At 34.3% G+C, this 14,052-nt stretch overlaps 1 protein-coding gene across 5 annotated transcripts in view; it reads left to right on the top strand.

Annotated features, from left to right (window-relative positions):
• impact (impact RWD domain protein) overlaps nt 1-14,052 on the top strand; it is a 52,915-nt gene that overhangs the window by 27,863 nt on the left and 11,000 nt on the right. For all 5 annotated transcript variants that reach the window (XM_084116772.1, XM_084116769.1, XM_084116771.1 and 2 more), the window contains 2 exons: nt 10,367-10,440; nt 13,537-13,627. In XM_084116772.1, the coding sequence (XP_083972898.1) occupies nt 10,367-10,440; nt 13,537-13,627 (165 nt within the window). The remainder of the gene's footprint in view (nt 1-10,366; nt 10,441-13,536; nt 13,628-14,052) is intronic.

Here is a 14,052-nt window from a genome sequence, read left to right as displayed (position 1 = left end):
GACCCATTAGTGTTTGCTATTATCTTTCCTTTTCTTCTTCTTTTTTTTAGTTCCTCATTGAGTTTTTCTGATTGGGGTTGAGATGTGATGTTATTCTGGGAGCTTTAACCCATTTAATCCCACCGGACACAATCGTGACCGCGAAGAAAGTGTTCATTTATGAAGATATCAAAATGATATCGACTGCTGTTTTAGTGCATTTCCAGCAAATATGGAGAGAATAAAAGGGTCTCAGTTACATTTGTGTTGTTTCACATGGTTAGTGTAAAATGTCACATGACCAGAGCAGTTTAATTCTTGTTTGCACACAAAATGTTAGTAAAGTAAGATAATGTGTACCAAAAATCATTGTAATGTCTTTAAGGTGTCTAGTATTAATATATAAATTCACAATTATTCAGTTTTGTTGAGTGTGGTCATGGAATGAGTAAAGATGTTGATGGCAGCAATAGTGACCGGTGGGAAATGTTTTGGTCTATAAGTGTTGTATAAAGGTTATGATGTTTAATAGTATCCCTAAAATGACATGAAAGAGTTTAAAATGTGTTAAATAACTGGGCTGATATAGGCTATATAAGAATTTTGGTAACACTTTACAATAAGGTTCATTAGTTAACATTAGTTAATGTACTAACTAACAATGATCAATACATTTGTTACTATATTAGTTAATCTTTGTTAATTGATAACTTTCTATCTGAGATATGAGATTTTTTACAGCGAAAACTGTTTTCGAACAGGTTTCCCTCAATGCTGTTTACATTTCTTTTGTACTCACGAAACTCACTCCATTCTTGCATTTAGATCACTTAACAACTTTGCTTAAATAATAATAATAATTTATACTTTTTATCAGTAATAAAATATTTAAATGAATATTTATTGTCTTGTGTTTTAGGTAGGGCTGCACAATTAATCGAATTTGAAATCGCGATTACAATTACAGATGTACTTTCTACAGTTTATCTTAAGGTTTTTTTTCTTAATTTATTTTCATTTTAGTTTTAGTATAGCATTATAATACCATGCATATTTTTTACTTTGATTTGGTTTCTTCAACAAAAAAAAATTTGACATTTGAGGCTTAAAGTTTCTCAGGAAGAGTGTTTTCATCTTGTTTATTTTGATATAACAATATGGCATGCAGTCGCTCTAAACAATATTATAAAGCTATTCAAAACATCATTCAATGTAAATTGTGAAAATCGTAATTACAATTTCAAGGGAATAATCGACAATTATGATTTTTGTCATAATCGTGCAGCCCTAGTTTTAGGTAATTAATAAAACATAAATAAAATAATCAGCATTTTACTTTTTTACACTTTTCAAGGAAATCAACCAATGATTGCATAAAGCTGGGATAAGAAAAGTGTTTTAACCCTAAAACAGGCAACGTGACTCACGAGTCACATAGTTTTTATTGTCTTTTTTGGGGCCTAAGAACGATTTTTTCATCAAATCCTTTTATCATTTATCACAGCCTGGTCTGTCTTGAGTATGCTGGTCACATGATTTGCTTCAAGTTTTTTGTGATAAATTAGTCAGCCTGACCTAAATCCAACATGGCTGCCAGTGGTGCAGGACATTCAGATTTTGAGGAAAGTAAATATATATTAAACTTACTTTTCTTCTGGAAAAATAATAATAATACTGCTAACATTAATTGTGAACATTGTCTTAAAGTGCTGAAGAAGAAAATGAATTAATATGTTGTTCATGTTGTTATTTAGCACGTTTTGAAATATATGTGACTCCTGGGTCACGTTGCCTGTTTAGGGTATAAAAAAGGGATTAACTCTAATTTTGACTATCTGTGTATTTTGAGTTTTTAATTCACTATATTACAATTAAATCCTAATCTAATCATGACAAACTATATATCGTTGGAAAGGTCTAAGACTCCTAAATAGATATTCTAGCTCTGTTTTTTGTTACGAATTATGTAGGAACAGTAATAGATGGATTTATGACAAGAGTGCACCTCAAAAAATCTACATCATAACAGGAGTTCTGGCGTTTGTCACAAAAAGTCGATGCACACACTTTTAATAATTGAAACTTTTGTTTTCATGCTAAAAGTTCATAATAAAACATATAATCTAGTATTTGTCAATAAAAAATGATAAAATAATATTATCCTCTAAAAAGCATAACATATATATATTATCCTCTAAAATATAATATCTTTTTACCACCTTTTTTATTAAATCACATATTTTAGTAGTTATCATAAATTAGGTATTATTTGAAAGCTTACAAACTCAGAATTCATCCTGTGAAAACCGCTTTGAAATTGGACATTGCATTACCATAGAAACGGTAGTCTAAATTCTTTTATCTGGCTCCACCCCTTTTGGGCGTAATCATGTTTCATAATTTATGATCAAAACCTTTTCTAATCTTGACAAAATATTGTTAGAAAGGTCTGAGTCTCAAGGTTTGATATTTTGTGACAGAAGTGTTATTTGGACAGAAATGTATTAATTTGTTACAGCAGAATGCATACAATTAAATTCAATGGAATGTATGTCACCCGGTGGCTATTTCTGGTATTACGCCTAAACAAAATCTCATGGGAACTTCAAGTTTTGTGATATCAACTTCAAATTTGGAACAAAACATGGTTAGATATATGGCTTTGATTTGATATTAATTTTAGAGTAAAAAATATTTTGTAAAATAGATATTATATATAAAAGAATATTAAGTACAGTATATTTGATTTACTGTAAATTTAAACTTCCATAACTTTTTCATACTTTCATTTTTTTAAGTGCTTTCACTTCAGCAATAATGTGCAGAGTGTTTTCTTTAAAACAAGACCAAACTTAGGTCTACACCCAAAAGCATTCTTGAATTACAACCATTTAAGTTTGAATAGTGCATTTTAATGTCCATTCTCAAAAAGGGGGTGACAGTTAAGGGGTTAAAGTACCATTTTTATGGTAACGCAGGGTCCGATTTCAAAACAGTTTTCACAGGCTGAATCTTGAATTCGTAAGCTTTCGAATGATATATAATTTGTCAACATTAGATCAGGAGAAGTATAGGATATAATTGTTTTAAACATGCAATGGCAGTTACAGTTACAGTCCTTTTTTTATACCCTAAACAGGCAACGTGACCTGGGAGTCACAACTCATAAAATCCAAAATATATCAAATATTTCAAAAATTCTTTTGGATATGTTTTACTTAAGTCCAGATGATATAAGAAATTACATGAAACTATTTTTTGCTTATCATTTTCTACTCTTGCCTGTTTAAGGGTTAACAAAAAAATTGCCTTTCCCGCAATTGACGTAATTTTCCGTTTCCACTGTCATACTGTAGGTGGCGCTATTACGCATCTTCAGAAAGAGCACAGAATCACAGGAGGAAAAGAAGCTGAAACAAGCGATAAAAGCATTGAATTTATGCACATTGTAGTCTTTGGAAAAACACAATTTTCTCAGCTTTTTGTTTAAAATGTTGCTTTTTTTAATGAAACCTGCATTCAAGTGTTGATAAAAAAAAAGAATGCATGAAGCTAGAATAAAACTTTTTTTTTTTTAAAGCAGAGTTCTTTCTTTTGATAAATTGCACGTTCAGATATTCATACAAACTGAATATTCTGGTGGCCGTTACATTACAGAAACGCTGGTGTGGAGAGAGTTAAGACAGAGATGATTTTGCTGAATGGAGTGGCATGAGGCGTAATCGTGTCTCAGTATCATGTTAATCTGTCACAGTGTGTTTTGTTCACATTGTAAGTGTGCTGAGCGCAGATCTTATTCTCTTCTTTAATGCTGTTTTTTTATGCATAGGTGTGTTAAAAGCATTTGCGGTGAGATGAGTTTAAATATAATACTAAATGCAAATGAGGAGCTTCATATAAAAACTGCTTTGAAATCCCCCAGACAAGCGAGGAATTAAATTACAGTTCTCTCTATGAAACTAGATGTACCGCATGGCGGTACAAAATATGACCGCCGCTCAGGCCTGCACTGGCTTTCCACAAAAATAAATGACGTGGAGTAATTTGGCTGTATTGCGTGTTTATGTATATACCTAAAAAAAGTAGTAGTATGTGCATGTCTGTCTGTGTGTGTGTGTATGTGTGTGTGTTCGTGTGTGTGTGTGTCTGTGCGTGTATGTATGCGTGCGTACATGTGTGTGCGCGTGTGTGTTTGTGTGTCTGTGCATGTGGATTTGTATGTGTGTGTATGGGTGTGTGTCTGTGCGTGTGGATGTCAGTGTGTGTGCATGCTTGTGTTTGTTTGTATTCCTGCATGTGTGTGTGTGACAGTATCATCCTAAACCAGCAACCCTTCGCTCAACACCACCATCTACAGGCCGATGAGTGTACAGTCACTAAATGTGCACATAAATGAATTTATTTTATACCCCCCCATGGATGAAATTCTACGAAACTTAGCATACCCCCAGAGGATGTCAAGTTAATCATACACATGAAATATGGTGCAGTTCTGAACATCTCAACTGAAGATAGGGGCGATTAAAGCAGAATAATATTGCATTTTCATTTTTTATGGGAGGGGCGCAAATCACAAATGACTGATTATGGGCTAGGTTGATGTGGGCCCTTAAGAGCAACATACCATAAAAATTTCTTCATCCTCGGTGCCACGGTTCAGGTAGTTATTTAGGAAAAACTGCATTTTTTGGGTTTGGGGGGGCCCAGCGCGGGGGGGGGAGTGGCCCCCGGGGACCAAACGAAATTTTTCCGTAAAAGTCTAGTGGGGCTACATGCCCACCAAATTTCATGTTCCCCCGTGTTTCGGTGTCCCTGGTATCGTTGACGGAAAATTCAGTAGATTGACGAAAAAAAAAAAAAAAAAAAACTTTGACAATCCCTATATGACCGCTTTCGCTAGCTATGCTAGGCTAGCGGCGGTCATAATGAGTCGGTAGATGATGTTTCACACAGACAGAGCGCTTGATTAACGTCATCTGCTCTAGATGTGTCTTTATATATATATATATCTAGATATAGATGTCTTACCAGACATCTGCATAATATATATATATTACTCTTTATAATTCGTTTGGATAGAAGACCCATTAGTGTTTGCTATTATCTTTCCTTTTCTTCTTCTTTTTTTTAGTTCCTCATTGAGTTTTTCTGATTGGGGTTGAGATGTGATGTTATTCTGGGAGCTTTAACCCATTTAATCCCACCGGACACAATCGTGACCGCGAAGAAAGTGTTCATTTATGAAGATATCAAAATGATATCGACTGCTGTTTTAGTGCATTTCCAGCAAATATGGAGAGAATAAAAGGGTCTCAGTTACATTTGTGTTGTTTCACATGGTTAGTGTAAAATGTCACATGACCAGAGCAGTTTAATTCTTGTTTGCACACAAAATGTTAGTAAAGTAAGATAATGTGTACCAAAAATCATTGTAATGTCTTTAAGGTGTCTAGTATTAATATATAAATTCACAATTATTCAGTTTTGTTGAGTGTGGTCATGGAATGAGTAAAGATGTTGATGGCAGCAATAGTGACCGGTGGGAAATGTTTTGGTCTATAAGTGTTGTATAAAGGTTATGATGTTTAATAGTATCCCTAAAATGACATGAAAGAGTTTAAAATGTGTTAAATAACTGGGCTGATATAGGCTATATAAGAATTTTGGTAACACTTTACAATAAGGTTCATTAGTTAACATTAGTTAATGTACTAACTAACAATGATCAATACATTTGTTACTATATTAGTTAATCTTTGTTAATATTAGTTAACAGCTGTTCATGTTAGTTCACAGTGCATTAACTAATGTTAACAAATACAACCTTTGATTTTAATAATATATTAGTAAAAGATGCTGAAGAATTAATAAACGCTGAGAAAGAGCAGTTCATTATTAGTTCATGTTAACTAATGTAGTTAACTAATGAAACCTTATTGTAAAGTGTTACCAGAGTTTTCAGTATACACATTATCCCAATTGTGACCGAACATAAAACACAATTTTTCACTCACTTTTCCATGAAAATGTAACAAAATAATTATTGATTTTAAGGGGCAACTCATTTTTGGGGGGGATTAAACCGGTTAAAGGTGATTTTATCCATGTTTGATCCACTTCTGATGAGCAGAATCTCTCATTTCGCATGAGAGAACATGTAAAAGTATAGTATATGGTATTTTTCTCTGAATGAGTCTATGGATTCTTGTTGGACAATCATCAGTGTTATGGTGCAGTGCCATACAGACGCCCTGAAGCGAACCGAGCAACCTTATCACACTGAAATTAGCCAGACAAGCTTGATATAAAATCAATGTATAAGTTGAGTTGAGCCGAACAGCTGAGAGGGTTTGTCTGAGTGCTTTAGTTCCACACAAACAAGGCCACGAGAAAGCATTCGCAAGGCATTTCTCTCATTCACTTTGTAGTTCTGTTGGGATTTCAGAGGCCTTTTTGATCTTTGCTTGCTTGATATTGTGTTAATAGCAGGAACTTCAAAGTTTGGCTGTGCTCTAATTTTCATAAAAGGTTATTGTTGACTGAAGTTTTGTAAATGAGTTTGTCTATGAACCGAAGACGCCGGGGAACAACACACACCTGTTTGTTCAGGGAAATCTTCACAAGCTACAGATCTCAAAACATTTAATTAGATTTCCGTTCCACACTAAGACGTTTCCACAATAGACGAGCGCGACCTCAGAGGAACTATCAATGGGGTTTTTACGTTTTAAAGGATGTGTTTTCTGCGATTTGGTTTAGTTCAACGCTGATAAAAAGGCAACATTTGCACATTGCATTCAAAAGATATCTCATTATCCTCCGCCTGACACAGGTGTTCACAGAGAGAGTATTAGCCAGAGAGAAAACAGATGAATCGTGCTGATAGGGGCTTCAATCTTTGGGGAAGTGCGCCGTCTTAAATATTCATTAGCACTTGGCTTGGTGTGTTCTTGTCATGATGCTGTCGTCCTTGTGTGCTGTGGCTTCAGACTGGCTGTACGGAAAAGCACTCTGGATCATTTTTGACTCTCTTTCTTGGTTAATAATGGAGGGACACTCAGCACAAATAAGGCTGAAACCCATTTTGATGGACAGAAAGGCCTTCCCAAGGTTCTCACATCAATATCTGAATTCCTTGGTGTTGTGGACAAAACCGATTTACACTCAATATCTGGTCACTCTCGCCCTGCTGGTTCTTTTAGCAAAGCTTGAGACATGGCTTTTACTGGTGAGACTTTTTGTTTTTGTAATCAGGCTCTTAAAATTATATAAATTTAATATAAATTAAATTTAAATAGATTTATCAGCCAATATTTATCAGTTATCGGCTTTCAAATATAAAGAAATATCAGTTATCGGCTTTCAAATATAAAGAATTATCGGTTATCGGCTTTCAGATATAAAGAATTATCGGTTATCAGCTTTCAAATATAAAGAAATATCAGTTATCGTCCTTCACATATAAAGAATTATCGGTTATCGGCTATCAAATATAAAGAAATATCAGTTATCAGCCTTCACATATAAAGCATTATCGGTTATCGGCTTTCAAATATAAAGCATTATCAGTTATCGGCCTTCAAAAATAAAGAATTATCGGTAATCAGCTTTCAGATATAAAGAATTATCGGTTATCGGCTTTCAAATATGAAGAATTATCTGTTATCGGCTTTCAAATATAAAGAATTATCGGTTATCAGCTTTCAAATATGAAGAATTATCTGTTATCGGCTTTCAAATATAAAGAAATATCAGTTATCGGCCTTCACATATAAAGCATTATCGGTTATCGGCTTTCAAATATAAAGAAATATCAGTTATCGGCTTTCAAATATAAAGAAATATCAGTTATCGGCCTTCACATATAAAGCATTATCGGTTATCGGCTTTCAAATATAAAGAAATATCAGTTATCGGCCTTCACATATAAAGCATTATCGGTTATCGGCTTTCAAATATAAAGAAATATCAGTTATCGGCCTTCAAATATAAAGAATTATCGTAATCGGCTTTCAGATATAAAGAATTATCGTTTATCGGCTTTCAAATATGAAGAATTATCTGTTATCGGCTTTCAAATATAAAGCATTATCGGTTATCGGCTTTCAAATATGAAGAATTATCTGTTATCGGCTTTCAAATATAAAGAAATATCAGTTATCGGCCTTCACATATAAAGCATTATCGGTTATCGGCTTTCAAATATAAAGAAATATCAGTTATCGGCCTTCACATATAAAGCATTATCGGTTATCGGCTTTCAAATATAAAGAAATATCGGTTATCGGCTTTCAAATATAAAGAATTATCATAATCGGCTTTCAGATATAAAGAATTATCGTTTATCGGCTTTCAAATATGAAGAATTATCTGTTATCGGCTTTCAAATATAAAGCATTATCGGTTATCGGCTTTCAAATATAAAGAAATATCTGTTATCGGCTTTCAAATATAAAGCATTATCGGTTATCGGCTTTCAAATATAAAGAAATATCAGTTATCGGCCTTCACATATAAAGCATTATCGGTTATCGGCTTTCAAATATAAAGAAATATCAGTTATCGGCCTTCACATATAAAGCATTATCGGTTATCGGCTTTCAAATATAAAGAAATATCAGTTATCGGCTTTCAAATATAAAGAATTATCGTAATCGGCTTTCAGATATAAAGAATTATCGTTTATCGGCTTTCAAATATGAAGAATTATCGGTTATCGGCTTTCAAATATAAAGAAATATCAGTTATCGGCCTTCACATATAAAGAATTATCGGTTATCAGCTTTCAAATATAAAGAAATATCAGTTATCGGCCTTCACATATAAAGAATTATCGGTTATCGGCTTTCAAATATAAAGAATTATCGGTTATCGGCTTTCAGATATAAAGAATTATCGGTTATCGGCTTTCAAATATAAAGAAATATCAGTTATCGGCTTTCAAATATAAAGAAATATCAGTTATCGGCCTTCACATATAAAGAATTATCGGTTGTCGGCTTTCAAATATAAAGAATTATCGGTTATCGGCCTTCAAATATAAAGAATTATCAGTTATTGGACAAAATTTTCATATCAAAGCCAGATATTGCCTGTAAGTCCGTGTAAAGTCCACTGTGCTTGTCGTGCGAGTTGAATTCGTGTGCTTTTTGTCGTGTGTTGCATCAGGGATGTGTTGCTTCTTTCATAAGCTCCCAGATTTATACGCAAAGTTGTTGTACACGCACCTGACATACTGTACAATGAATTTATTCCTCTTTACTTGTTCAGCTCATCGCTTAGTATAGTGTTAGATTTAAGAGGCATTTTGTAGAAGATTTGTTCTATTCAGACGTGACAATGTCCCAGTTTCACACTGCCCTAGTAAAAAAAAAACCTATACCAAAATACATTTATTTTAGGGATGCACCGATATGAACATTTTCGTCGTTACCGATAATTCTTGATATTTGAAAGCCGATAACCGATATATTGGCCGATAAATCTAAATCCAAAGTTTTATATAATTTTGAGAGCCTGATTATAAAAACAAAAGACTATGAAAAGCCATGTCCCAAACACACATTAACAATGATTTTCTCATTATAATTGTATGTAGCCGATATGACAGACTTGTGTTGCACATGTTGCACTAAACTGTATTTTTCTTTCATATTTCAACCATTATGGTGAACAGTGCGATTCTGAAGTGTCTCAGCTGAAGGAAATAATCCATTATTGATTGGCTTTAATATATCGGGCACATTTTTATGTTAATGTTTTCATTACTTTGAAAGGTAATCTGATTACATGGCATTGCCCCCAACACTGGCAAACATTCACATAAACAGTTTTGTATTTTCCTGCTTTCAGTTATATCCATACGTGAATAAATGTATTGGTTATCTGGCTTATTGAAATGCTCTTGTATTTAATATAACTCCAGGTTGTGAGTTTGTTTTACTCTGCTATATTTAATTGAATGTAGTCGTACCGTATGCTCAGACCTGTTGCGGCAGGAATTGGTCAACGTCGCAGTAATAAGTGGCGTTTCAAGTCCACTCGTGTTTTTTTGAAATAGTGTTTTATGAGCGTCAATATGTTGTGCACACACTCATCTAACACATACATTCTCGTCACAATGTCATCTCCTGTTTATGGAACAATCCTGCAGTCCTTTAAAGATGAGCAGAGACTGGAAAATAAGCCTGTGCCGGTGTGTGTGTGTGTGTGTGTGTATCGGTGGTCGGTGTTGCATTACTGTGAAATGTTCTGTTGCTTGCAGCCTCTTTCCTCTTTCAGTCGATGTGTGAATATTTTTATATTCTGACTCCAGTTATGTTGGAAGTGTCTGCTGTGGAGTGCACATATGTTTTTTGGACATGTTTTCATATTTATTTTCCTACAGGTTCAGAGGGTTCTGAATAATTTATATGAAAACAAGAAGATTGCAAGCGCCACTCACAATATCTATGCATACAGGTATTTCTGTTTTTAATTCATTAAAAAAAATCCTTTGCCGTTGCTAAGCAAATATTTTTTTCTTTTAGACAAATTAGTTCAACCCTAACTTTACATACTCCGTTTAGTCATTTGTGCAGTTTGTTTTATGTACATAACCTCTGCCTTAAATATGCATGTTTCATATTTTTATCTATGAAATTTTATAGCTACTTTTTAAGATATTTAAAGAAATCATTGTAATATTTGCATTCTAATAGACGTGGCCAGGCACATTTTTGTATGTTGTAAATTTTTACGTTTACAGTTTAAAAAATCCAATGTCGTAAGTAAGATAAATGTAATTCAAGATAAATTAATGAAATATTTTAATACATTGCAAAGCAATTTTGCTTATCAGGTACATTTATCTTGTCTTAAAGTCCCCCTGTGGTGAAAATCCAGCTTTTAATGTTGTTTATATGTGTCTGTGGTGTTTTTAATCTGCTTTAAGACAAACCATGTGTAAATTCATAAGTCGACAGCATTGCTGAGTATTTTCTCCTTAAAACTGCAGTGAACCAAAGACAGTCTCAAAAACACGCTTTGAAATCGCTGGTGTTTCTGACGTCACAAACTACCTTGTAACCAATCAGATCAACGTGTGATCGTCAACCAGTGGATCTCTGAGCTGAGTGAGTGAGTGGAGGTGGGGCTCATTTGCATATTCATAGAAACGCGCATACTAAATGAGGCAAGGGTGTCGAGTTACATTCAAGCTATTTTAAGGCATTTTTTCAAGGAAAAAAGTTTAAATATGTCATTTTGGTGATCAAAGGTGAGTTTTAAGGGATAAAATGATTGACTACAGGGAGACTTTAAGTAAGTTGAGATATTTTTGCCTCAAAAACCTCCGTAGAACAAGATCAAGATTTACAGCAGTTTCTTTTAGAACATCTTTTTTCTTAGTTTGTTATTAAATTGCAGGCAGTATTTCAATTTTTTATGCATTTCGAGTGTGTTTGTGAGTGACGTGTGTGTGTGTTGTTACGCAAGCGTAGCCCCGGGCGGTTCCTCAGGACATGAGCAGTGACGTACAGTATTGGAGGAGTGTGTGTCTGAGATTAAACCGCAGGTGATATTGACATTCAGCATGTTCCCGTATGAGGACACAAGGGTTTTCCGTTCTCAACCCTGTTTGGGAAGGTGAAGCCTGGAGCCGCCCAAAACCTCAAAGTAAAGCTGATGTTTTAATTACAAGTTACAAGATCATTGGTGATTAAATATTGACTGCTGTCTGTCATTAACCTCAGAAAGATTGGATTGTTGTTTATTAACAGCTTGAGACTTTAAGGCAGGTATTCTTTAGCTAAATTTGCTAAAACAGGAGACTCACAAAAAATGGTAAAATCAATGTTCAAATGCAGATTGTAAAACACATTTGTAAGTAATATTTTTTTTTGTAGTTTTTTTTTTTTTGCTGGTTTTTGTTGCTAGTGTTAAGTTTTTTTATGCAAATGAGCCCCGCCTCCACTCACTCACTCAGCTCAGAGATCCACTGGTTGACGATCACACGTTGATCTGATTGGTTACAAGGTAGTTTGTGACGTCAGAAACACCAGCGATTTCAAAGCGTGTTTTTGAGACTGTCTTTGGTTCACTGCAGTTTTAAGGAGAAAACACTCAGCAATGGTGTCGACTTATGAATTTACACATGGTTTGTCTTAAAGCATATTAAAAACACCACATAGACACATAAACATCATTAAAAACTGGATTTTATCTTGAATTTAGAGTCTATCGCTCTATCGGCCCCTTGAAAAATAAAGTTTAGTACCACCTGAGACTGCATTGTTTGTGCCATGGACTTGAATGATAACACCAATACTTAAAAGAGCTTATATACTTTTTTCTCATGAAAGGTGTTGTTACTTTGTTACAACATACTTTCATTAATCTGGTGCTCTTCAGTCATTTTTGACAGAAAAAAATTACATTTTGTTTTTTTAGAATTTTCTACTTCATCGGAATGGTACGAAAGTTGGTAAAGGTTTTGGCACTTGCTGTGTGAACAAAAACTGGTTAAATGGTCCTGAAAAAATTAGTCACACTTGTGCTCCTCGAGGTCAGAAATGAGCGCATTGGAAATGAATGGAGACGAATTTCATCTAGTGGAAGTGTTTGGTACTGCGGCCAAACAACATCTCACTGAAAGATCATTTTTTGAGATCTCAAACTTGTTTGGGTTTATGGCTTTGATTTTCTTGCAGTTTTAGAGTAAAACGTGTTTTTGAAAATATATATTTCATATAAAAATTGAAAATAGCATTTTTCATAACAATAAATGTACAATTCTGTAACTTTTTTAAAACATTTTTCACGTCAGCAATAATCTGCCAAGTGTCGTCTTTGAAAAGAGATCAAACTGCTCTAAAACATTCAAGATTTACGCCAGTTTAAGTTGGAAATATATTTTCAGGTCAATGCTCAAAAAGTGAATAAATGGATTATAAATATAACGTAAACATAATTTAGTACCATAGAATCCCCTAAAAATACAAAATATTAAATAAAAAACATTATCAAACTAAAATATAGTACATTCATTTCATTGAGAAAAAAAAAAATCTGTCATTTTTGACGACACACGAAGAGCACCAGAGGGTTAATAGGAGACTTGATTTCCACTGTGACTCGACACCGATTGGCCACTTTATTCACATGAGATTCTCCATTCCCATATGATGAGCCGTGTGTGGTGAAAGGTCTCTCTGGGCAGCGATGTGTCTGTTGGCTGTTAGCGAACTGACTGTCAACACTGGGTGTCATTCACTCCACACAACTATTCCCCAAATGATGGACCTTGTGGTCTCAAAACCCTCAATGTCGAGCCAGAAAACCTCAGCGGGGCGTCCTAATTTCCCACACTCCTCCCTGTGCCTGATACTATTCCTCATCCAAATCCTCTTCCTATTTCACTCTGAAATACACTCACAACCACAAAACCGCAGACGCCTCGCAAACACAATTATAATGCGAGTGAAAGTCACTGAGGGCTGTTTTGAGGAAAGTGGCCACTGAGGGTTCGCATGAAGGTTTTCCGACATTTATTTCACAATCCCCTCATGTTTTCATCAGGATCTACTTGGAGGATAAAAGCTCTTTCCTGCAGGACTGCGAGGATGATGGAGAAACCGCAGCGGGGGGGCGATTGCTGCATCTTTTGCAGGTACATGTGTGTTTGCGTCAGGTGACAGATTGGCTAGTGGATGTTAATCAAGATATTATGAGTTCTGTTGGGTTTTCTTTGTTCAGTTCTTTAATTATTTGAAAAGTTTCACCCAAAAATGTACATGTCTTTCATTTAAACGATGTTCAAGCCGTCTTTTCCATACAGCTAAAGCATAAGAACCATTATACAACCAAAGAACATGAAATGTCCAGTTCAAATATATATTTTACAATATATAAAATGCTCACCAAGGCTGCATTTATTTAATGAAAAATACAGTAAAAACGGTAATATTGTGAAATATTTTTAGTATTTAAAAGAGTGGTTTTCTATTTAAATATATTGTGAAATGAAATTTATTCCTGTGATGCAAAGCTGAATTTTCACGGGAATGAATCATCATATTAGAGTGATTTCTGGAG

This window comes from Abramis brama, assembly GCF_963993115.1.
Source record: "Abramis brama genome assembly, chromosome: 6".
Classification (NCBI taxonomy): domain Eukaryota; kingdom Metazoa; phylum Chordata; class Actinopteri; order Cypriniformes; family Leuciscidae; genus Abramis; species Abramis brama.
Note: the sequence above shows the minus strand (reverse complement) of the source record. Positions and strands in the feature narration are given on the sequence as shown.